This window comes from Hakea prostrata, chromosome 6 (assembly GCF_041222555.1).
Source record: "Hakea prostrata isolate BN-2017 chromosome 6, UWA_Hpros_2, whole genome shotgun sequence".
NCBI lineage: Eukaryota > Viridiplantae > Streptophyta > Magnoliopsida > Proteales > Proteaceae > Hakea > Hakea prostrata.
In genome coordinates, this window is record NC_142605.1 from 2,656,249 (window position 1) to 2,682,688 (window position 26,440).

At 37.5% G+C, this 26,440-nt stretch overlaps 1 protein-coding gene across 1 annotated transcript; it reads left to right on the forward strand.

Annotated features, from left to right (window-relative positions):
• Nucleotides 1-2,547: 2,547 nt before the first annotated feature.
• LOC149012107 (Polynucleotidyl transferase, ribonuclease H-like superfamily protein) lies at nt 2,548-23,947 on the forward strand. The gene is made up of 8 exons (XM_089159858.1): nt 2,548-2,822; nt 2,918-2,989; nt 6,138-6,261; nt 6,357-6,444; nt 22,696-22,833; nt 22,910-22,997; nt 23,094-23,214; nt 23,609-23,947. Exons 1-8 carry the CDS (start codon nt 2,738-2,740, stop codon nt 23,781-23,783), a joined length of 891 nt encoding a protein of 296 aa, XP_089015984.1. The 5' UTR covers nt 2,548-2,737; the 3' UTR covers nt 23,784-23,947.
• The last annotated feature ends 2,493 nt before the right edge of the window (nt 23,948-26,440 follow it).

Here is a 26,440-nt window from a genome sequence, read left to right on the forward strand (position 1 = left end):
TGATTACTATGACTCTGTAATTTTAGAATATAGTTTAGTAATGAAGTTATGTATATATGATCTATGTGTGACTGCTTTGAATTTGAAATGAATTATGATATGATAATGTGAGTGGAATCATATTGTAATGCAAATGTTAGGTTGTGGTTGTGAATTGGGGGATGCCATTAAGGTGTTTCTATCTTGGGACATTAGTGGAGGTGGTATGAGACATAAACCTATGATGTCCCTTAGCAATTTTCATGATCATTGGATGCCATAACTATGAAGTTTAGTTATGTTTGCTTAGATACCCCGCCATATCATCGCCCTATCGGCAAGGTATTGATGCCGAGTGACCCATAGTAGCGGTATTTGGTTGGTAGGCGCCCAAGAATGCGAAAAGCATGAGGGGACATGAAAGCTTCCCACCCATTATATGTGGATGACCAATAGGGTTAAGGGAAGGCGTAGTCCGAGAAGGAGATGTTGACTCTAGATAGGGAAGGATACTGAACCAAGAAGGCGAGAAGCATGAGGGGAGGTATCTGGACATAGTATGATGTGACTATGTAGACGACTTGCATTGGATTAGGCTTATCCCTGACGTGCGCTAGTATTCAAGCCAATGGTGTGGTGAGAGAGTGATAACCTAAACCCCAACCATGGTAATAGTTCGAGAAGGATGCTTTGACCCCTTACTTGAAATCTTAAGACTGGTAACCAACCCGTGAGAGATCAGAGTGATGATACCTTCCCAGAGGAGGCTGGTGTTTGAGCTACTATTTAGAGATCCTTCCCTTGTACCATATAGCTGAGGAACCAGTGGGAGTTGACGGTAGCTCATGGTACGATCCATGTACCGGTGTGGAGCACTTATGATTCCGATCAACAATGATAGAAGATGCCTTACCCGCCGATGGGACTACGGGACATCAATCCCAAATTACAAGAGTACAAGCCATCGGAGAAGAAGGCGAAATTTGAAGACATAGATTAGTTTTGATTGCTTTCTTTGTTGTTTCAATTGTATGCCTTAGAATTTGATTATTCATCCGCATTCTATTATTCTGATTATTTGACATCACTTCCGCACTCTGATATTTGTTTTGAGATCCTTACTTTTGATTTAACTCTTTAATTACTTTAATACATTAATTGATTATTGTTCTTAATTGTACTATTGTGTGGAATGGTTGGATGATTGTTTCAGACTTGATCTTCGAGGCTGTGGATCTCACCTCTAGGTATTTCAGGAAGTACCAGTTGGGGGGATGTGACATTCTCACTTGGTCGACTAAGCTTCTCACCACTCCTTGGTGTTCCAACATTGGTTGTTGTACCTCTCTCCGCATGTTTTGTAAATTGACAACTGTTGCTGGTATCGGTGGTTGGTTCGAGCCTCCTTCTCCAAATGGAGTTGGTATGGTTCTTGTGGTGACCTCTAGAATCCCTTCTTGGTGTTGCTTTTGATTTTGGTTTTGATGGTTAAGAGGAAGGGGAACCTATTCTTGGACACCTTCTTGATTGCACCCATTCCCACTTTCCCTTTCTCTAACTTGTGTAGTAACTCAATTGGTATTATGAGTAGTGTGATTAGTTGTTTGTCTCACCATGGCTCTTCGTTAGTTTCCCATAGACGACACTAATCTGTTGTGTCTAGACCTTCTTCATGTCAACTGAGTAGTTGGAAAACTTGCACTCACAAAGGAAGTTAGGGCGGTCTGACTTAATGTTGGTCGGGTCTGCCTTCAACGCTTAAGTTAGTCTAGGCTCAATAGTAGAATGCTCTAAGAGGGTTCTCAAAGCATAAGGGATAGTGAGTAATGCCTCATACCTAGTCAGTCCTATGAGCAAGGTTTATATATTAGTTTACCTCACGGTGGCATTTTCATTGATTTCACCACTTATTGAAGAGTGGGGCGAGTTGCTTTAGGAGACATGTTTCTTTCCTTTGTGGGACTCTACTGGAGCCGTTACTTTGACAGTCACTCCCCCACATTTCGCTGTGGGCATATTGGGTGATTATTTCTATAACAAGTCCATTTGACTTAGTCTTTCTTTAAAAACTTCTTCAAATATGGTTTTCTGAACTTGACGTACTTACACCTAGACCCAGATTGTTGCCAAATGGTCCCCAAGGTTCTCATATCTATCCTGTGGGGGTTCTTCAGTCTTCCCGAGGGGTATAGGCAATTCTAATCGTGTCTACTTGGGCTATTAAAACACAACCTCAATAAGAAAAATGGTTGAATAATTTCATATGAAAGAACCTCAAATATATAGGCAGCATACATCTCATACTATTAGGTAACAATGAACAATAAAAGAAAGATATAAAACATGAAAATGTTTGTATGGAAATATAATACATAGAAATGTTTGTATGGAAATGATTTAATAAAGAAGCCAATCAAACTAAATTAGGAAACTAATGAAATGGAAGGATGAAATAGTATGATAGAATTCGAATTAAAGGAAAGATGAATAAAAAGAATTCAAATGCGGAGGAAATAATATGAAAATAATTCAAATGACAGACAACAATTAGGGAAATGATGATAAATCATCTTTCTCAAGCCTAATACGGAGTAGTCAGAAGCTACGAGTCTGGCAACATCGAGGTGTGCTGGAAAAAAAATCAATAAGCAAATATATGCCTAAAGACGCGGAAATACGCAGCTGCCCATTTCATCAGAGAGGGTTCTCCCCGTTCACACCCTTAGAAGTGGCGGCAGTTTGAGGCGCGAAAAAGGATATGGGTTCACACACTCCACTGCCCGAATGGGCTTCTGAGCCTTGCCTTATGGGGATCGACGAGGCTGGAAGAGGTCCTGTTTTAGGTTGCTTCCCTTACTCACCACCCTTGAACGTTTTGATTATGTTCTGCTTCACTCTCGTGAGTTGATTTGTTTACTTTACAATTTTCCTTCATCAGGTCCCATGGTCTATGGATGCCTGTATTGTGCGGTCTCCTATCAAAAGACTCTTGCTTCCCTGAATTTTGCAGGTTTGGTTTAATTTCATGCATTCGTGCCAGTTACTTGAATAAGTATGGAGAAATTTCATCCTAGCTAGCTATCCGGTAAAATCATAAAATGACGTTTTCGTCCTCTTTAAACAGTGTATTTTCTGGTGAGAAATGGGATATTTGATCAATTTCTGGAAGTATTCGTATTTCTAAGAAAATGTGTGGTGAGGATTTCTAAGAAAACGGATTGAAGTATATTATAGCGATACTAATTCGTGGTGACTGGTTTTGAAGTTTCCTAGTCAGAAATGGAAAATGGAGTCACTGGTTATTTTCAGCATTTGTATGTGAGAACATCAGACACCTTTTCGAGCAAAGATTTATATCTTATCTTTACTTCCTACATAATCCAACCTCTAATATTCAACATTCCATACAGTGGAGAGAGGCCAGGGACAGGCTGAGGCCTGCTAACTGCACCAAGAGATCGGACTCTTGATAACCTTGTGCCCACTATTCTCTTTCATCCTGCTGCCTCTGTTGGCTTCCTTATTTGTGGTTATTATTCTCTATGTAGTTGCATTAGCATGGTTGGATTGATGACTCAGTTTGGAGCTTCAAGCTAAGATGCAACCAGCCTAACCCATTTTTTGGATCAAAAAGGGTTGATGGGTTACATAGGAGCAATCTTAGATTCTTGACAGACTCCAACTATGCTGGTCCTGCTCTATAATTTGTAGAATTTTTTCCACGAGCCCCCTCTGTTTCCATTGGAAACATGGCGCAACCCTCCAAAACCCACCACACTTAACAGCGTTACTAACCATACATGTGGGACCGTCAAAATTCAAATTGAATTTTGAATACCTGTATCAGCCTCCAGATGGCATAAAATGACCATAATGCAAATGCCTAAAATTTCTATTTTCAAAGTTATACCACTATCAACAGTTTGTAAGAGGCTTCTGATGTAACCAGGATTGACAACTATAGGGCAGTTGATGTAACCTAGGGTTTAGGGTCTTGAGATGTTGAAGTATCTCCTTGATCTTATGGTTACCCAAGAATCATCTCCTTTGTGTACCAGCAAGTAAAGAACCAAACCTGGGAATTAGAGATTTTTAATCAACCTAGATGGGTTGATGGTGGGAAGAAGTAACACTATTATGTGATGGGTCTGATGATGAAATTTGAGATGGGTAGGGTATTGGGAGAGATTTGGGTAAGATTTGGTTTAACAAAACTAAATAGGTTGGTTTTGAGATATGCAAACTTACCCTAGGATAGAAAAGGAAGCTTGCGTTTGGTGGTTTTTTTTTTTCTTTTTCTTGGGGGGGGGGGGGGGGGTTAGGGTTTCAACTATGAGTTGTGGGCTAGGGTTTTAACAAACCCAAATTGGATGATGAGGTAATGGATTTGGAACCTAAAAGGAAATTGAAAATCTAGCGGCTAGGTATGGGAGGGTTAAGGGCTGATATGGGTTGATCTTGGTTAGGTATCTTTGAATTCTTGGAAAGGTTTCTTAAGATCTTGGCTTCTATCTCTTCTTTTTATCTTGCTTTCTTTCTTCTCTTTCTTTGTTTCTTTCTTTCTCTTTCCTTTCTTTGTTGTTTTGAAATTTGAGAACTGCCGCAACATCCAAGTAGACGTTAAAATAAAAGAAAAAAGGGATAGATATGTTGCTGCAAGGTGTAGAAGCCTTGGTGTATGTTTTTTGCTGATGACATTGTGTTGATAGGTGAGACACAGGTAGGGATTAATATCAAGTTAGAATCATGAAGAGCAACTTAGGAATCAAAAGGTTTTAAACTAAGTAAAACCAAAATGGAATATCTAGTTTGTAATTTTAGTCTTGATCGTGTGGCGATGAGAAAGAGATTGCTCAAAGCAATTGTTTTGGGTATCTTGGCTCAATCATTAAAAAAAAAAATTTGACATAGAGGATGATTTTTACCAAAGAAATAAAATAGGATGGATGAAGTGAAAAAGTGTGTCAGGGTCTTGTGTGATTGACATTTTTCTTTAAAGCTGAAAGGAAAGTTCTGTAGGACTGCGAGCAGCTATAATGTATGGTGCAGAGTGATGGGTTGTTAAGAAGCATTATATAGATAAACTCAGTGTAGCTGAAATGGGGATGCTAAGATTGATGAGTGGCAATGCTAGGAAGAATAAGATAAGGGATGATCATATTTGAGCTGGTCTAGGAGTAGTTCCAATAGGTGATAATCTTCGAGAAACTCATTTGAGGTGGCATGGTCATGTTCAACGGAAGCTTGTAAATGCCTCTATATGGAGAAGTGATTTAATTAGAGAGCTAGGGGCAGACCTAAGATGACCTTAAGAGAAATGGTGTGAAAGGATATGCATAGCTTAGGCCTTATATTTAGAATAACTTTAAATAGAGCTGATTCGTAGGCAAGAATCCATGTAGCCAACCCCATTTAGTTGGGATAACTTCTTTTTTTTTTTGGTTGGGGGGGGTTCAAAGAAACCAGAACTTTATTTACCTGTTAGGAATCCTAATCTAACTCAAGCATTCAACTACTAATTGTATGTACTAACTTTACGCGCCCCCTTTATGAACATATAAGTTGGGTTCATTATATCAATAAACCCAAGAAGCACACAACCATAGGCCAAAATAAAGTTTTCTGAGAGCCAGTTGGTCCAAGTGGACAATCTTATTTGCATCATCAGATCATCCTGAACCATACCCTTACTGTCTGGGTTGTTGGCATAACAGAGCCTAAACTGAGGATTGGAGTAGGGCCATAAGCATCAGTTGAATCCCTTGGCCATATGTTCCTTATTGGTAACGCCTTCATTTCAAGATGCAGTTAAACATTCTGTCACATCTATGTAGTAATTTTGTGATGTATACATTGTACAATGAACTTCTGAAATCTTAACATACTTCGGGATCCTTGTTGTGAGGTTAATATAACAATTTGAGTGTGATCCTACTACTTAGCATAGGTTATGTCAATCATTTTCACCTTTAATGTTCTATATTGGTCAAATCCTAGTTTATGGGAGACAAATGCCATTGGATTTTCATCGCTTTTGAACCTTGTATGGATCAGGTCTCCCCACACACTCCCCGCTTCCCCCCCCCCCACCAAATTTTTTTTTTTTTTAAAACAATTCTGTGTTCAGTTGTTACAGATGATTCTTTTCTTTCCTGCAGATTCGAAGACTCTAAAAGCGGAAAAAAGGGAGGAAATATTTGATAGTTTAAAGTCTAATAGTTCAATTGGGTGGGCTGTTGATGTTATAGATCCGAAGGAGCTTTCAGCTAAAATGTTAAAGAAGTGAGTTTTGGTTAACATGTGCCAACTAAAAGTGTCAGGTGCTTGCTCTTTACCTTTCAAGTTCTAACAAGAGTTTCCTGTTTCCATGTACACAGAAATAAAATAAACCTAAATGAAATATCACATGATTCTGCCATTGGTCTTATTGCTCAAGTACTTGGTATGGGAGTTCTTCTAACTGAGGTATATTCAATTTATGCTTGGATGGAATTCCTAGTAATTTATGTCCCAATAAATATTAATTGATTTTGAGCCCACAAATATGATGGAATACTCCATAAATTTCAATTTGTTGATGAATGTGTTTGTAGCTGATTGGATCTCTGATTTGGTTCCATGGGTCTAGCTAAGGACCTGAATGCATGTTGTCCAATTTGGATCCAGATCTGACCTGGTCTTCATCCAAAAGGATCAATAATATGTATTAGATACGGGTGAGATCTGGATTTCTATTTCTTGATCGCATTTTCAGTTTTTAGGCTGGGGAGGGAGATAGAAAATGAATTTGATACCAAACTGATTAGGATTATATTGATCTACTCCATGTATATGCTATTAGGTGTGTCGTTTGGCTCTCATGTTAGCTCCCCATTGAAGCCTTAGTGGACAACTCCTTTTGTATGAAAATTATGCTTATTTGTGTGGTTTCATGTTCTGCACGTGTGCCTCTTTATATGTCATGTATTGTGTGTGTTTTAGACATAGTGATGTAACCCCTGAATTGAGGGTCAGTTTTCAGGATTGATTCAATTGAATCAGCAGTAATATTAGGGTTCTTAAACCCCAAATATTAGGTCTTCTAAGGTAATTCAGTGGCGGACGACAGTTTTTTCAGGGCTAAAATGCCCTGTGGTTGGATGGACATGCCTCCTAAACCTGGCGGCTAGGGTTTCTAGAGGACCAGGGGAGTTTAAGGTTAATGATGAAGAGGTATATGGTTCGGTCAGTAGCTTTAAGGTTAGGGTTTTGATAGATTGAAGCCTGGATTTTGCTGTTTAGTGTTTAGGTTCAATTCTAGGTTTCTAGGTTTTAACTAATTAAGTTTCTCAATTTCTAGGGTTTCTAAGGGGGAGCTATGGTAGGGGAAGGGAAAGATGATCCGGAAGTAGAATAGGGTTGGGACAAGGGTTTGTAAAATATGAAGGAAACTAGATTACAGTTTCTAGGGTTTTTAAGAGAGAGGAAAATAAGGGTTTACTAGGGTTTAGGGTGAAGGGTTAGGGCTGGAGTAGGGGGATGAAGGTAGGGAAAGGGAGGGGGGGGATTTGTTTCCTCTAGGGGGTAGGGTTTGAGTAGGGGTTAGGAGATCTAAGGAATTAGGGCTTGGGGAAAATTTTGGTTTCCTAGGCTGTTGCAAGTAGAAGAAAAAGAAAAGGAAGAAGAAGAGAATGAGAAAGAGGGGGGGGGGGGCTGGAGAGTGGATTGGAAGGAAAGGGTTATGGAGGGGAGGGCTTACTGTTGTAGGGATTAGGGGGAAGGGTTGCGATATGGTTGGGGGGCTGGGATTAGAAGAACTTGGGGTTTGGGGGATGGGGGAGGGGTTGTGAGTGGGAGAGGAAGGAAATGGAAGGTAGGGCTGGGGTGGGGGCTTAATACTTGCTGTTGTTGAGGGCTGATTACTAAACTTCCAGAAATTCATGAACTCAAAGTTCTGTAGGCTCTTTCTCTGGAAACTCTCAAACACTCAATATCCTACAATCATATATTTATTAACCATCAACTTAACTTGCTTGCATATGAATGGATTTATTTATAGCCTTTATATAAAGCATTTCCTAATATGATCAACAAACAAGGAGGAGCTCTATATGGAATAGAACTCATATTCACACTATTACCCAACTATGAAACTAATTAAAGAATGAATTCTGTTATATGGACTCCTAAATAAGTAAGAATTGCAGAATTAAAAGAAACTCCTAATTTAAGAAGGAATTCAATTTGAAATAAGATTCCAACTGACTCTCCTACTTGGACTGTGACTGTCATAACTAAGCAAACAAAGACTCAATCAACAAAGTAAAAATAGGTTTGGACTCCTAAAATTAGACTGAACCTAACAAGACCAAAAGGGACACAAGAGGGAGTGGTAAAATGACCAACTTGCCCCTCATGTGGTTAGGCCTTCCTATAGGGCTGCATGGTTTTAGGCTGCGGTTCCTTCTTTTCTCTATGCTTTTGGGCCTTCTTTGGAAGGGGGGGGATCCTCCTGGTTATATCACAGAGAGTTTTTCAATATTGAACCGCACTCAGGTTCATTTAGATAGTGTATTTCATTTTAGAGCAGAAGGGCGGGCCTAGCGCAATGATGGAGTCTCTCCATTGTGCGCTGGAGGTCGCGGGTTTGAATCATCCACTCTGCAAAAAAAAAAAAAAAAAAAAAAAAAAAAGGGGTAAGGCTGCCTAGAAAGTCCCTTCCCCAGACCCCATAGTGTGGGAGCTTCGGCACTGGGTACGCCCTTATTTCATTTTAGAGCAGCCCTCAACTAAATTTATGAGAAGTGAATATGTAATCTTGTAAGTGATCAATGGTCCTAAATTGTGGCAAACTAAGTGTGAATTTGATATATTTGATTATTTTGTCTATGTATCAAGTCTTAGAATATTCGTTTGTTGTCTCTGTTAATTGAATTCAGAATTAAGAGGGAGGAGAGAAGAGAAAAGAAAAAAAGAAAAGAACAGAAAAGAAAAGAAAAAGGTTTCCACAACAAGGTCATGGAGCTTCACAGAATTGAAGAAGACTCCATATCATTCTAACTTTATTTATTGGAGGAAACTACATGTTGAATCAACTTAAGAAACCAAAATGAATTTCAACTCAAAATATTAAGACAAACTCATATTCTAAATAGAACTCCCCTTAAAGCTGGAGCATATATGTTGTTCATACTCATTTTGTTACAAATGTAATCAACATGTGCAATCGCCAATGGCGTGGTGAATAGATCTGCAAATTGCTCCCGTATGCAGACATGATTGGGAGATATCAATGCTGCTTGTAGCTTCTCCTAAACAAAATGAGAGTTTACTTCAATGTGCTTTGTGCACACATGAAACACAGGGATTAATGCTATATGAATAGCTACTGGGTTTTCACACCATAGTAAGATAGGAGAGTCATCAACAAACTGAGCTCTTTAAGTAGCTATCTAATGCACATTTATTCACAAGCAACCTGTGCCATTATGTGATACTCTGCTTTTACACTTGACCTTGCAACCATAGTTTGCATCTTGCTTCCATTACACTAGATTTTCTCCAACAAAAATACAATAATCTGTGGTAGACCTTCTATCAATTGAAGAACTTGCCCTGTCGGCATCTGAGAACCATGCGCTTATAACCAGATCTGTATATAGTACCCCCACTCCGGGAGCACTCTTGAGATACCACAAAATCCTAATAACAGCATCCCAATGGGTCTGTCCTAGGAGTAGGCATAAGTTGATTTAGACCACTGACAGGAAAGACAATGTAAGGTCTTGTTACCATCAAATAATTCAATTTGCCTACCAATCTTTGATACGTACCACTCAAGATCATCAAGAATTTCTTAGTCATCTAGCTTCAGTTCCAAATTTGGGTCCATGGGAGTCCTTAAAGGTTTAGATCCAAGTGGTCCTGTTTCAGACAGCACATCAATAACATACTGTCCTGGAACAGAAAATACCTTTCTTGGATTATGCTACCACAGTACTTTAAAAAATAACTTGAGTCGACCCAAATCTTTGGTCTGAAATTGTTGCTGGAGGAAAGTCTTCAATTTATCTATACTTACTGAGTCATCTCTTGTAATAACAATATCATCAACATATGGTCATATAGAAAAAGAAAGAGCTCCCAACCCTGGAATGATGGAAGAACACCGAGTGATGTCCCTTACTCCTAGTTAGGCCAAAATCAATTAGTACAGAAGTTAAGTGACAGGACCATGCTCTGGGTGTCTGCTTCAATCCATTTCTTTAGTTTACATACTAAACCACCCTCCTTCTGAGCAGCAAACTCCAAAGGTTACTTCATATAGACTTTCTCCTCTGGATCACCATGAAGGGAAGTGATGTAACCCCAAATTGAGGTCCTGTCTTCAGGATTAATTTAATTGAATCAATAGTGAAATTAGGGTTCTTTAAACCTTGTGGTTGTGATGTTGGGGCTGTTTTGGAAGATATAGGGTTTGGGATTTGGGAATAAGGGAAACAAGATTCTGAGAGATACGGTATTGGGTTGTTTTAAAGTTAAGATTCAAGCTCCTAGGGTTTTGGGAATTTGGAAATTAGGGTTGTTATAAAGTTAAGATTCAAGCTCCTAGGGTTTTGGAACACGATAAATTAATAGATCCCTTTATTCCGATTTCCAAATCATTCTCCATTTAATGATTCATTGATTCTTGAATCCAAAATGAATAACTATTAAATGCATATGTGGCTTTGTAGAATAAAATTTGTATTCAAAGAAATACAAAAAATAATGTAAAAAATGTAAAAAAAGTGATTGCTTTAGCGCCTAGGTGGCAGTACAACACAGAAGGCGACAGAGCGGTAGCGCCTAGCCTATCAACAACAACAACAACAAGAATAAACATTTTCCCAACTAATTGGGGTCAGCTACATGGATTCTTGCCCTCCAATCAATACTGCTTGAGGCCATGCTAGATACAAGGCCTAAACTATGCATATCTTTTCTCACCACTTCTCTTAAGGTTATCTTAGGTTTGTCCCTAACTCTCCTAGTTTCTTCAATTTGGATTATATCACTTCTTCATATAGGTAATGTAGTATTGTATTTGAATGATCAAAACAATTGCCAAATAGGACCTTTCACAGGGAATCAACTTCAGATTTGATAGACTTAAGATAAATAAACTTCAGATATAAAGGTAGGCTGAAAACCGGAGTGGTAGAACAAGGATATTGGTTTAAGAACAAGGACTAAATAGGTCTTCAAAACAGCAGTAGATTATAAAGAAGAAATGGATGGAACAATATAAGAGAATTAAGAGAACAATAAGGACTACAAAGTAACACCCAGGCTTCACACCACAAGGTGGATCGATTGGATCAAACACCAACCTACCTTGATCAAACACAAGGAGTCTCCATAGAGAAGGAATGCTAACAAAGCAATTTGATTTCAATAGATGAGTTGTGTCTTCACCACTTACATAAGTCTCTTTATATAACATTCTAAAGAGACATAAACATTAATGGCAACATCCAACCACTAGCTAACACCACCTACCTATTAATAATTCAACTACTACCTAACTCTTGACAAAGGAGAACTCCTTTGACAATGAGTTCTCTTATTTTCAAACTAAAGCCCCTTTTATGGACTTTCCAAAAACTAGACTTAGGCTTAGGTCTAGATTATGAAGTTCAACATATGTGGGCTATCTTTAACCCACTAAAACAGCCCTAGCCCATGAAAGCCATGGGCTGATTCAAGTGACAACTTTAGGCCTTTGATGGGCTTGACCCAATGGGTTTCTTCTTTCGTAAATGTCTTCAATTCTGCATCAATAGGGGTATTTATAGGCCTCCGTTGAATATGGCCATGCCACCTTAAACGACTTTCTCGTAGCTTATCACTTATGGGAGCAACTCTTAGACCAACTCTAATATGATCATAACTAGATATCTTATCCTTCTTAGTTTTGCCATTCATTCATCTTAGCATTCTCATTTTTGCTCCATTGAGTTTATCTACATGATTCTTTTTAATAGCCCAACATTTTGCAACATACATCATAGTTAGTCAAACGATAGTCCTATAAAAATTTCCTTTAAGCTTTAATGGAATATGTCAATCACACAAGACCCTAATCACACCTCTCCATTTCATTCACCCTATTTTGATTATTTGAGAAACATCATCCTCTATATCACCTCTCTTTTTTTTTTTTTTTTTATTTTATTATTATTTTTTAAAAATTTTTATTTATTTATTATTATTTTTTTTATGATTGAACCAAAGTACTTAAAAACAATCATTTTGAGGAATCTCCTTATCGTCAAGTTTCACCACCTTATTGTTTGCCCGATCATAACTAAAGTTACAAACTAGATATTCTGTTTTCATTCTACTTAGTTTAAAGCCTTTTGATTCCAAAGCTTCTTTCCATGATTCTAACTTGGTTTTAATCCCTACTTGAGTCTCATCTATTAACACAATATCATCAACAAAAAACCCAAGGGACCTTGTCTTAAATGTCTTTGGTTAATTCATCCATTATAAGTGTAAATAGATATGGGCTTAAAGTTGATCCTTGATGTAATTCAACTATAATTGAGAATTCATTACTTTGTCCCTCCACTATTCTTAAACTTGTCAGTGAATCATTATACATATCTTTAACTATGTCCATGTATTTACTTGCAACCCTTCTTTTCTTTAGTACTTGCCAAATTAACACTTTAGGAACTCTATCATAAGCTTTTTCTAGGTCAATGAATACCATATCAAGGTCTTTCCTACACTCTTTATATCTTTCCATAAGTCTCCTAATTAGGTAAATAGCCTCCGTCGTAGATCTTCCTGGCATAAATCCAAATTGGTTTGCCTTAATTGAGGTTAAGTGTCTCAAATAGTTCTCAATTACTCTCTCCCATAATTTCATTGTATGGCTCATTAGTTTAATGCCTCTATAATTATTACATTTTTGAATATCTCCTTTATTGTTGTAAATTGGAACCATAATCCTTTCCTTTATTCATTTGGCATTTTCCTTGTGCTCATAATTTTATAAATAACTTAGTCAACCAAGCTAGCTCGTGGGTTCCTAAGCTCTTCCATACTGCTTTTGGAATTTCATCTGGGCTTTGTGTGTTGCCTAGTTTCATCCTCCTTGGTGGTTTTTTTACTTCGGACATCGAAATTCTCCGTACATTTGTTCAAAAATTGGTGCCTTAGTATATGGTGTAATCGTCTAACTCACAGATACTTGAAGTGTGCTCGTTTAGTAGACTAGAGAAATATATTTGCAGTCTCTTCTTAGTGTCTTCATCACAAACTAGTACTTTACCATCTCCACTTTTAATAAATCTAACATGGTCAAGATCTCTACTCTTTCTATTCCTTATTTTAGCTATCTTATAAATAAATTTGTCCCCTTCTTTAGTGCCCAACTTCTTATGTAACTCTTCATACTTTTTCTCCCTTGCTTTTACCGCAAATTTTCTTAGCTTCATTTCTAGCTAACCTATACCTTTGAAGATCCTCAACATCCTTAGTCCTTAGTCCTTTGTCATGTCTTAAAATTAGCTTTCTTATTCCTAATGGCAACTTAAACCTCACTATCCCACCACTAGGTCTCTCTATAAGAATGGAGCTTTCCTTTTGATTCACCTAGGACATCTTTAGCCACCTTTTTGATACACTTAACCATATCATTCTACATTGCATTAGGGTCCCCCTCAAAAACCCACTTTCCTTGTTTGGCCATTTCATTAGTGAAGGATTTCAAGTACTCTCCTTTAAAGTTCCAAATCTTATCCTAGGATAGTTAGCCTTACACTTTTTTTTTAATAAGTTTTTGATGTTAGGCACATATCCAAGACCACAGGTCAATGTTGTGCAGTTAAGCTTCCCCCTAGTATCACCTTGTAATCCTTGCACAACAATTTATTAGTCCTTTTAGTTAGGAAGAAATCTATTTGGCTTCTATGATGTCCACTTTAAAAGTAACTAAATGCTCCTCTCTCTCTTTTTGAAGTAAGTATTTACAATTGATAGATCAAAAGCAATAACAAAATCTAAAATTGAGATCCCTTCCTCATTCTTCTCTTAAAAACCATAACCTCCATGAATACTCTCATAGCCTCTTTGATCTTAATATGTCCATTTAGATCACCCTCTATGATAATCTTTTCCCCTTGACGAATTCCTTACATTAATCCATCCATATTTTCCCAAAATTTTAACTTCAGACTTTCATCCAATCCTACTTGATGTGCATATGCACAAATTATATTTACAATCTCTTTCTCTATTACAAGCTTGATGATAGCAATAACCTTGTCACCTACTCTTTTAACATCCACCACATCATTCTTAAAATTTTTGTCCACTATACCTATGCCATTTTTATTTGTTTTATCCCTAGTATACCAGAGTTTAAAGCATTGACTAAATTTCGATCAAATTGGTCGAAATTTTGACCAAAATGCCTGCATTTTTTCAAATTGAAACGGAACTTTAAATGTTTTGTCGAAGTGGTTCGTTTCACCTGAAATTTTGCAGATTTTGACTATTTTGTAGGTTTCGACCTAAATTTCACAAGTTTCGACACTCCAACTTGTTTTTCCTCAGTTTTTGTTGATTTCCATCCCATTTTCACCTAATTTCCATAACTCTTTTGCCTTTAACACCGCTTTTGCTTATCTTTTCCCTTGAAACACCTCTTAAACCACAACAACTACAAAGGAAACTCTGGCAGCAATAGAATGTGAAGCATGAGCCATACCTAACAGTTCCAAACTTCCCGTTTTTTTATTTTTGGTTTATTCAATGCCGTAAATGATCTTGTATTGCCTTGAGATTAATATATGTTTAATCTAGGACTATGATCTATGATTGTGTGTTGTTAAATTTATTTTTTTTTATTATTGCTGCCATTTTTTTAATTTTCTGATTTTAATAACTATTTTTTAAATTAAGTATTTTGAAAAAAATGCATATGCATATATGATATATGGGCTTCAACTTAATATATGTGAGACACCATCACTTGATTTAGTTGGTCATTTTATTTTGTTAATTTGTTGTATATGGAACCATTCTATCGAACAAATCATGTATGTTGATGATTCTATGCTTGTATGCAGTACAATTTGCACTTGTCGGAACCAGTCGGTTGTTAGTATACTTGAATGATAAATTTTTTGTGGTTTTTTTTGGGCAAAATACTAGTTCCATTGTGTTTATTATTCTTTAAATAGGTATGAGGCAAGAAATCAAATGAAATGGAGGTCATATAAGGCCCGAAACCTAGGGTTGAAATTAAAAAAAAAAAAGAAGAAAAAGTTGTTGGTTTCTAGAAATCTTGCATTTTCCCGGTTGAAACTTCAGTTTCGATCGAAATTTGTTCCTTGGTTTAAATTTGCCCAATTCTTTAGCTTTTTTACCCTTCCATCTAGTCTCTTAAATGCAAGCTATATTAATCCTTCTTTTTCTCATTACATCTATCAACTGTAAGCTTTTACCTATTAAGATCCTCTAGTCCAAGATGCTAATCTAATCCTCCGTTTGCACGTCAAAAAAGCTGTTGGAAATATGGCGGTTAAAAAACCGCCTAGCTACTTAGGTGGAGGCTTTGACAACAATGAGCCACCGCTGAGAAGGTGTCTAAATAATTGAAATATTTCAAACTTAAGCATACCCTTTAGCCACAAGCCTAGCTTTCAGATGAGTAAGGTTGGCATTCGGATTGTCTTTGACTGTGAAAACCCAACAACATCCAATAGCAATCTTCCTTGGTGGTAAAAGGATCACATCCCACTTCTAGTTTTCTTCAAGATCACGCAACTCATCATGTATAGTGGCAGATCAGCAGAACTAGCCAATGCCTCCGAAATAGATTTGGGATTATGACAAACCAAGTGTGACAACACAAGTGCCATCAACTTGAGAAAAAAAATCTAGTGCTTCATTCCCCTGCTGAGCACATTGCTATCAGGGATCATTTCCTTCACGACTGCATTCAAAAGGGGGAACTAAAGCTTGAATTTGTAGAAACCCAAATGCCAATTGGAAAGGCTTCTTGAATTAAGGAGGGAATTGGGTCTATGCAGCCAAAACCTTGGAGAGGGAAAATTGCCGCTGGCAGTTGACTGGTTCCTGAAGACCAGTTGTAATGGTCAACTAGCTTAGTATGCTAAAGGTTTTTAAATGGGCCATCCATGCAAAAAGATCTTATTTGCTGCCTATAAACCCCCCAAGCAAAAACCCTGAAGAAGGGAAAATTGCTGCTGGCAGTCAACTGGTTCCGGAAGACCAGCTGTAACAGTCAACTGGCTCAGAATGCTATAGGTTTTTAAATAGGCCACCCATGCAAAAAAGATCTTATTCACTGCCTATATCGCGCCAAAACCTTTTGTATTCCTTCAACAAGTACTGTGGGAGATGGTCCTCCATATCTTGTAAGATTCTAACCTAGTATCTCCTTACATCTCCCAAGATATTGCATGCTAATTCTCATTCCAACCTTTTTGGACACTTATGTTCCTCTCCTCTCCTCTCCCAAAACTTGTTTTTGTTTCATTTTCTTCGAATGGCACCGAAGGACGAACCCACTAAGAAAAAGCAAAAGATGGAGGAAAACAACACTAAGAAGCACATGAATGAGAAAGAACCTGATTGGGCAGGTCAGATCAGGAGATGGAGATACTAGGACAAGAAAAAATTTCCCCAATAAAAGGTTCCTTTTGACAAACTATAGAAAGAGATGGAGATCACCTATGGAGAGATGCTGAAGATCGAGAAAGAAGAAAAGGTTGAAGGGATATAGAAGTGATCCAAAGAGATGTGCTATGCTCCATAGATTATGATTACTTTAATGCTATTATCATGTAATCAGTCATGTGAATTAATGGATTGACTGTTTCAGCGAAGAGTACAGTGTATGTCTATAAATATTGTGATGTCTTGAGACACTATGGTCTTATATATATATTATATTCTGACAAAATGTTCTTTACTATTACTTTCTTTGCAATATGTCCATCACAGTACCCTATGGATGTTGCTTGAGATACACCTTCGCTCTCATTGATGCCATGCTTAATTTTATTTTGGATATTGAAATTGCACTTTTGCTTATTTCTGTCCATGTTTGTAAACTATTGAGAGGGAGCCTATAAAGGTTCTCAAGTGTCTTTTTGAGGGGAAGCATACACCATTCCCGCTACTCCATCCATTCAGGGGGGGCCTTCCTTTTTGGCGTGATGAAAGGGGGAGAAGAAATAACATATGATTCAATAATATAAAAGAGGAAAAAGGGGAGAAAAAAATAATGCACAGTTCATTATGCATGATCACTATAATCAAGGCATCCACCTAGGCAGTTTTTTAACAGCCTAGGAGATGAGCTGCTTTTTTGACATCAAGATTTCAACCGCTTTATTGCATCGCCTAGGCGCTCCCGCTTTGTTGTCTTGTGTACCGTATTGCTGCATAGGGGCTAAAATGGTCATTTTTTTTGACATTTTGTACCTAAATTTATTTTGGATTTTTTTAAAACATTAAATTTTATTCTATAAAACCATATATGAATATAATAGTTGTTCATTTTGTATTCGGGAATCATTAGATGAAGAATTTTTTGGAAGATTGTGATCTATTAATTTATTGGTTCAATAAAAAAAAAAGCGGTAAAATAAGCAAACAAATTAAGTTCGGTTTTGGATTTGAGAATTCTTTGTTTAGTTAAAAAAATTTGGATAAAAAAGTTAGATGTTTAAATTAAGCAACAAGCTAATAATTGAATATATTGTAGACCACTTCATGCATATTCTTTTCCCCATACAACAACAAAAAATTTCCCATTGTTTCATTTTCATATGTACAATTTTATATAGTTCACAATCATATTTTATAATGTTATTACATTATATTTCTAATTGCTATTTTATGTTTGTGTTTTAATGAGATGAACTTATGCTTTATTTATTTTTTTATATATGACAATCTTTCATAATTATGATTCTTTAATATTTGTTTAGCTTATAGTAAAATTATGTTAGTATTTGGTATATTATTTGTGCAACATAAGATAGTTGCATTAAAAAAATGCACCCAACCGCTCTGGTCACCATATTGCCGCTTGGTACTGCTTTGTCGCCAAAGCATCTAAGCATTGCGCCAACTGCTATGGTCTCCTTGACAACCTTGTGCATGATCCAATATGGTTCTTTGCCATGATTTTGATATTGCAAACGATATTTCTTGTTATATCTTATTGGCAAATTAAATCTCTATTCTCAAGTTGACCTTATGATATAAATTAGAGTAAATTACAGATTGCACGCTTTAGTGGGGCTTAAACTCTAGGTCGCACGCTTTAGTGCCCTGAATTACAAATTGTACTCTCTTAAAATTACAAGTTGCACACTCTTAACATTCCATTTAAAATTCTGTTAACTCATAAGTGAAATGTCCATATTACCCTCATTCAAGTCAAATGACATAACTACCCCCATATTCCTCATTTTGAATTTGAAACGTTCATTTACTTAAATACCCTTTTGATGGTAAATTATTTAAATACCCACATACACTTCATTTCAAATTTACAAGTTCATTACTCAAATACCCTTGGAAAGATAAATTACCTAAATACCCCCATCTTTAATTCACTCGTTGTCTTCACTCAACCTAAACGCCTCTTGCTCTCTCTCTCTCTCTCTCTCTCTCTCTCTCTCTCTCTCTCTCTCTCTCTCTCGTCTCGACTCTGTAGTCTGTACTCGTCTCCCTTGTTCATAAATCGTCTTAATCTCTATTTCTTCGTTTTCAAGTAATTAACATGTTTACCTATTAATCTTCCTTAATTTTCTAGCTTTCCTCTACACATGGATCCGTGGTTTTGGAAAGCCCTAATTCCTTCGATTTCCGCCAACTGGTGCTCTCTCTCTTTGCTCTGCTACTACCGAAGACTCGTGGCTCTATTACTACCTCACATTTGATTGATTAACATTATTAATATCAAAATTTGGGAAGCAAAAGACTGCAAGAGTATGGGAGAAGAGATGCCAAGGAACAGCTTTGAAAGAGGCATCGATGGTGGAGATGATGATCGAGTTATGGAATGGGAGGCCTGATTGCCCAAAGTGATGATCTGATGCCATTGTCACAGTCTTTGATCCCTATGAAGCTAGCCTCCACTTTTAATATATCATCACAACCTCATCAAACCATGCTTGATGTGAATCGAGCCTTACATAATACATCATCGAGTCTTAGGTAGTAGCAACAAACAAATTCAGGCTTCAAAACCAAAATTGAAACCCCAAATGACAAATTCAGGCTTCAAAACCAAAATTGAAACCCCCAGTGTGAATTTGTGGATCTGCAAAAAACCTTAATCCTTTAATCATCTACAGAAACCCTTAATCTCCCCTTTCTCAGTTTCTAATCACTTTAATCAACCAATACCTCTTATGGGAATTCAAAGATTCAAATACCACAAGTTCCAATCTTGAATTCTTTCCCAAATCCCTTTTCTTTGCCAAATCAACCTAAATTCATTGATTCTCTTATTTTGTTATTTACCCTCCAGAGGATATTTGAGTAATTGAACCTAAAATTTTAAAATGAAGTGAGTATTCCTGAAAATTTTTAAAATGAAGTGTATGGGGGGGGGGTATTTGTGTAATTGAACTTGAAAATTTTAAAATGAGGTGTATGGGAGTATTTACGTAATTTAACATCAAGAGGATATTTGAGTAATTGCACACTCAAATATGAATTGAGGGTAATATGAACATTTCACTCTTGAGTTAACAGAATCTTGGATGGGAAATTATGAGTGCGCAAATTGTAATTTTGAGAGTGCAATCTGTAATTTAGGTCACTAAAGTGTGCATCCTAGAGTTTATGCCCCACTAAAGCATGCAATCTGTAATTTACTCTATAAATTATTTCTAGGGGTTCCACTGATCCTAGGACCCCTAATTCGATCAAGGGTATTTTAGTAATTTTTTCAAAATTTGAGACAACTAGGTCTAGGTACCATTGAGTCTCGGGTGTTATTTGGACCTTAGATATATTTTTACTTTATTTTTCTGATTCGTATTTTGCAAGTTATTTAAGAGTCCTTGTCTAGGTGAGATTCCTAGATGTTGGGATCCCCTAATTTAAGTCCATTTTAATTCTTCTTATTTTTAAGACTTCATATCTTCCCTTGGATTTTGGATTGGAGTCTTCTAGAGTTACTTATGGAGCTTTTTTATTTGACTCAGTCTTAGTTGATTAGTAGTTGACTTAGAATTGGTTATCCAATTAGAGTTCTAATTGGTTTTCCAATTTCGATTCCTTTTTGAGTTCTTTATTTAAGGCTATAAATAAAACATGCAAACCGTCTAACCACAAATTGAATTGAATGAAATTAAATGAGTTTGAAGGCATGTTAGGTTGTGGCTTCTTGGGAAGGCCACGGCGGTTGTGTGAGCTCTCTCTCTTCAATCTGCAGCTTAGTTCTTCAGTGTACAGCAACAGTTTAACACTACTGCAGCAATTAACCGTCTCCAAGTAAGTGAATGTCATCCTCAATCCCATCCCTAGCCTTCCCTCTTCTTGCCACATCCATTGTGCCCTTTTTTATTTTCTTGATTTGAATTTTTGAACTTTTCTAGAGACTCAAATTTCAAGGTCAGATTTACACCAATCTAACCGTTAAAACTCTAGGAGCCTCATCCCCCCAACCCTAGTGACCTTAGATCCCAATTTGACCCCATTTTGGCTGTCCAACATTAACTTGTTATTAATTTCTTCAATTTCGTACTTCTTGAGACTCTAAAAGCAAGGACCTTAATATCCTTCAGTTTAGCCATCCAAACCCCCACCGAAGTTGTGAATCATCTTGTTGTATTAGCACCTACATTCTTTCCAAGTTTCAGCCCATTCTGATGCCTACAAACCAAAGCTTCCATCTCAAGAAATTTATCCCATATCTTCCATGGTTTTTGTTTTTATATATTTTTTACCTTAATATATCAACCTAACCTTTCCCTTAAGAAATATTCTCTTCAAAACTGTTATCACAAAGGAACCCCATGCCCCCAAAATTCTCAAAACCCCCAGCCAAACCTAACCCTAGAAGTCCATGATTAACCCATTCCCTTCTACAGTAGGGTATTCTAATACCCTTGGCTGTTAATTCTTTTAAAGAGGATCTTTGAGTAGACCTACATCTAGGACGACATTCTTACAATGTAAACCCCAGAATATTGGTTTATGTCACCTTATATGATCAATATTAGACAATTCCTTTTTACATAATTTTTCTCTCTATTGAATCATTTGTGTTTGTCATCATCAAAAAGAGGAGATTGTTAGGGAAGTGACCTAATTGCTCTGAGGGAAATAGCACTAGAATTGACCCAACTACCCTTGAAGTGTTTTGATGATCATAAAACACAAAAGCCAAATCACAGAGCAGCTGCAGGCCCATTCAAATGGAGTAGTGGCAGTAACACAATAGCTTGGATGGGGAATGATCAAGAGCAGCCTCCTGTGGTCTCCTTCCAACAGTAGCAATAGCAAACCAGCACAGTTGCTTCAAAAATTGAATCAATGGTCAGCCTTTGGTTGAATGACGACATACTAAGGAGCAACTTCCTATAGTGTGAAATGTTCCCCTATTGATGAATCAAACAATTCTTAACAAAGTAATTCCACTGCTCAGTGGGAAAATGAACAATCTTTCCAAATTGTGTAGCTCAGTTGATAAGTGAGCAATCGCAGTAAGGCAAAGACCCTAGCATCAACTCACCCTTTCAGATAGAATCGGTTGATGGTCTGAATGGGAGCAAAAGAGAGAAAATAAAACACATACTAGCTAGGCTTCCTCAACCTTAGGAGGGGAGAAAGGTTTCTAAAACATAAACTACTAATTATGAGAATAAACAACAACAACAACAACAACAACAACAACAACAAGCCTTGTCCCAACTAAATGAGGTCGGCTACTTGGATTCTTGCCTTCCAATCAATTCTGTTTGTCCCAACTAAATGAGGTTGGCCACTTGGATTCTTGCCTTCCAATCAATTCTGTTTGAGGTCATGCTAGATACAAGGCTTAAGCTATGCATATCCTTTCTCACCACTTCTCTTAAGGTTATCTTAGGTCTACCCCTAGCTCTTCTAGTCTTTTCAATCTGGATTATATCACTTCTCCGTATAGGGGCATTTATAGGTCTCCTTTGAACGTGGCCATGCCACCTCAAGCGACTTTCCTCGAAGCTTATAACTTATGGGAGCAACTCTCAAACCAAGTCTAATATGATTATTCCTTATCTTATCCTTCCTAGTTTTGCCACTTATCTAATATTAGCATCCTAATTATGAGAATAAAATCCAACTTTTTTTTTTGGAAGGTTTCTAAAATAGAAAAAGAACCGCTTAATAAATAAAAAGATGAAGCCTCTATCAAAAATAGAAAATGATTAACCTCCTTCATCTCCCAGGGAAATTCACTTCTGATAAGTCATCATACAATCTGGTCTTGGGCCTGACAAGATCTTCTAGTAATATTCTTACCAAGGCGATTTTTGGGGTTTGTTACTGTTCTCGTGAACAGTATTTTGGCCTCTTTTCTTCTTGTATTATACTATATTAATATCTTGGGATCTATGAAGGGTTCTCGGTTGGATAATATTTACCTTTTAATTTTTCTCCCTTTTTCCTGGAATCATTTCTGCATATTCCTACATGATTCTCCAGGTCTATGTGGATACTGTCGGTGACACTGAGAAGTATACTACAAAATTGTCTGAAAAATTTCCTGGTGTCAAGTTTATTGTTGCAAAGAAAGCTGATAGTCTCTATTCAGTTGTCAGTGGAGCAAGCATAGTCGCCAAGGTGATTTGTCCCCACTCTTCTGAATCCCTCCATTAGAATTTTAATGGCCATCTCAGATATTCGTTCCACCGTGTAGGTGACAAGGGACCGAGCTTTGCATGAGTGGGTGCTTGAGGAAACAGCAGAGAACATGCATAAGAACTTCGGATCGGGTTACCCTGGAGGTTCATAGAGTGCTTTGGGTTTTCATAGTATCTTGTCAAATGCATCTATTTTTCTTATTTATCTATTAAGTTTTTCTTTTGGATTCTTGTGTTCAGATCCTGAGACTAAAGCTTGGTTAGAACATCACAAACACACAGTATTTGGGTTTCCAACATTGGTTCGTTTCAGTTGGGGTACATGCACTAACTACGTCAAGGACAATGTTGAAGTCCTATGGTGAGTCTAGCCTACTCCACATGGTTTCAGTATCAGATTATTTTGGTGAGTATTGTGCTTATGTTCATGCCTGGTGAGATACCATTGTTGATTGCCCATAATGTTATACTGGCTTTAGCTTACCATCCTGATCCAAAGTAGGCAACAAACTTGGTCTTCACAGCTAGTTGTAACAGTCTCAAATATGCTGGATGCTTATTGATTTTGTTCCATCCAGTTTTTTGATGTAACATAGCTCATGGTAGCAATGGCGCACTTTGGGTTGTTTATGTAGGCTTATTGGAGGCCCTTGTTACAGTATGGAAGTAATGGTGTCGATGTATCCTTTGCTAGGGACCCATTCTCTCGTGCTGACTTTTATTTTTTTTTCTTTTTCTTTTTTGGGTGGTTCTAGGGAATCTGATAAGCTAGATGAGGAAGAAAGCTCTGGTAGTCGAAAACGGCAATTAAAGTTGAGTCATCTTGGTTTCACTGGATCTAAGAGGAAGGGCGAGGAAGTGGTATCTAGTGGTAAAGGTCGTTGCATGTTCTTCCAGGCGCGCAAACTTGAGCAGATGACTCATTTCTGAGAAACAGATATATATCGCTTTGACTTGGTGGATTTTTGGGTTTATACCAAAGTCAGAATTTTCTCTCCATCATTTGGATCCATGTTAACTGACCGCATTTACTTGGAACAAGGTTATGGTTGTATTGTGAGTTACAAAAATTTAGGGTAATTTTCATCTGGACCCCCTGAGGTTTGGTCCAAGTCACTTCTAGTCCAGTTAGAGTTTCCTTTTACATATGGCTCCCCTGTGGTTTCAAAAAATATTAAATAAGGACAAGTTAAACCAAAATTTTTAGTTTAATAAATTTTGTGACGAAAATATCCTTCTGTCTTTTGGATTTTTTTTAAATTTTAATTTTAATATATTAAAATAAGTATTATAAAATAAATAAATAATAAATATTCATCGGATTCGTAATCCGATCGAAATACGTTCACCGTCGACGAGGTGGATTTGGAGATCACCACCGGTGCCGTTGCCACCTCCGCCACCTTCTTCCCACGAAGGCTTCTTCTTCAGGCTCACATTGATCCGACAACAGGCTAACTTTGTCCTGCGGAGACCATATATGAGCGTTGCAGGTAAAGCACGGCGACCAGTAGTTGGATGTGAAACCCTGCCTGATGCCCTTGTCATCAACATTGACAACGTTTCTCCAAGTTTGATTAAATCTGGGTTCCTTGATCTTATAAAATAGATAATATTCTCCTTTGGCTTCCCATTCTTCTCCTTGTTTGGTGCAATGCCAATTCTTGCAACTTGCAACCGCTTTTTTTTTTGTTACAGTTGTTGTTTGGCGGTTGAAGAGAGAGAGCTTCCAGAATGAGTTTCTATTCCTCTGCACTTCCTATGAAGGAATAAGAAGGGACGATACTCACCAGTTAGATGGTTGTAGTTGTTGCTGCCGCCTTATAATTATTTCAGTTCTCAACCGCAGAACCTACGCAGATCCGTAATGTGCTTTTGTCTTTCCTCTCTGTGTCTCAAGCCGACGAGTAATTCCTCGAATATTTATAGAATTTTCTTCTCTGTCCTTTTAATAAACGGAATGGTCATTCTTAACCTCTTCCATCACTTTGTGTTTAACAATCTTTCTTATTTCAGATTGTAATGAATATCTTCTTCTTACAGGTCACCACTCTACGTCTGTTGGGATTCAATTCGATTCAGCTATTAAGGCGGCGTGAATTTGAATCGTTTGCGTCCGTTTTGACTCGCCTTACATCTTGTTCCTTCCCCTTTTTTTTCTCGGATTCCATCATGGAACTCAATATATTCTTGAGTTTTGGATTTTCTGTTCTTGAACCCTGAAGAAACGAATTTAGGGTTTCGTGGTGACCTATATATCTTTGGTGATTTGATCCCTTTGTTATTTGGCCGACCTTTACAATTGCAATCGCTCTTGATAGGTTGCTGGAATCGGGAGCTACAGGAAGTCAAAAATCCGTTGCCAAACCTCTTGATCTGAAACCGGAGAGAAGACATTCATCGACGGAAACGAGACACGCTCAGTTGCCACATCTGTCTCCTACGCTCTATGCCACCCCTGCTGTAACCCCAGTACCGGACTCTTCGTCGTCCTCATCTGTAACAAAAAAAAGTCAGCACTGTTGGATCAATGTGAGCCTGAAGAAGAAGCCTTCGTGGGAAGAAGGTGGCGGAGGTGGCAGCGGCACCGGTGGCAATCTCCAAATCCACCTTGTCGACGGCGAACGTATTTCGATCGGATTACAAATCCGATGAATATTTATTATTTATTTATTTTATAATACCTATTTTAATATATTAAATTAAAATAATAAAAAAAATCTAAAAGACAAAAGGATATTTTCGTCACAAAATTTATTAAACTAAAAGTTTTTGTTTAATTTGTCCTTATTTAATATTTTTCAAAACCACAGGGGAGCCATATGCAAAAGGAAACTTAAACTGGACTAAAAGCGACCTGGACCAAACCTCAAGGGGTCCAGATGAAAATTACCCCAAAAATTTATTGCAAGTTCAGATTTTCTGGTATCCAAAGTAGTCTGAACCAATAATATCGCATCAACTGACTAAAACTGAAATTAACCAACCAATACAAAAGATAAAGATAGATGATGGTGAATATTTTCTCCCAGTGATAATAGTGGCTTGATTTCTTCTATGCTGGGTTATCAGCGTAAAGCAGATTTTTCTGTTTTTCAGATTATTTTTCCACCCTTCTGAGTTAAATAGAATGTATCTTATCGTGACTGTCGCTCTAGAACCCACGTGTTGCGTCTCAGATCTGACCCTAGTATTGACCTAAGTGAATTGACTCCCGATTGAGGTCCCGACTATGAAGAAGATTAGATCTGCAAAAGAAGTTAGACGCGGACCGGCTTGGATGCCGGACAACCACCTCTGATGTCTAAGTCAGTCAGGGATCAGATTAAGGTCCTGAACGAGTGTTGCTTAGGGATTAACTAGAAAATGTTCGTGTCCAAACCTAAGGATTGAGACCTTGTTAAATAGTGTGTGTATTACCTTAGAACCGACAGGGTCCCGAGCACTCATCTGCCCAACTGTTTCTGGGGTAGACCTTTTGTTTATGTCGGAGTTTTCTTCTTTGCCTTAAGCGTGAATGGAGCATTCTATATTAGTTAGGTTTGACCGGGATAAGTCTTGACCATATAGCCGGGTGACTACCTGAG

Coding starts and splice junctions, on each gene's coding strand:
- LOC149012107 (XM_089159858.1), top strand. CDS start 2,738: ATGGGTTCACACACTCCACTGCCCGAATGGGCTTCTGAGCCTTGCCTT. Junction 6,445..22,695: donor TGGGAGTTCTTCTAACTGAG/GTATATTCAATT, acceptor ATGATTCTCCAG/GTCTATGTGGATACTGTCGG. Junction 22,998..23,093: donor CGGATCGGGTTACCCTGGAG/GTTCATAGAGTG, acceptor TCTTGTGTTCAG/ATCCTGAGACTAAAGCTTGG.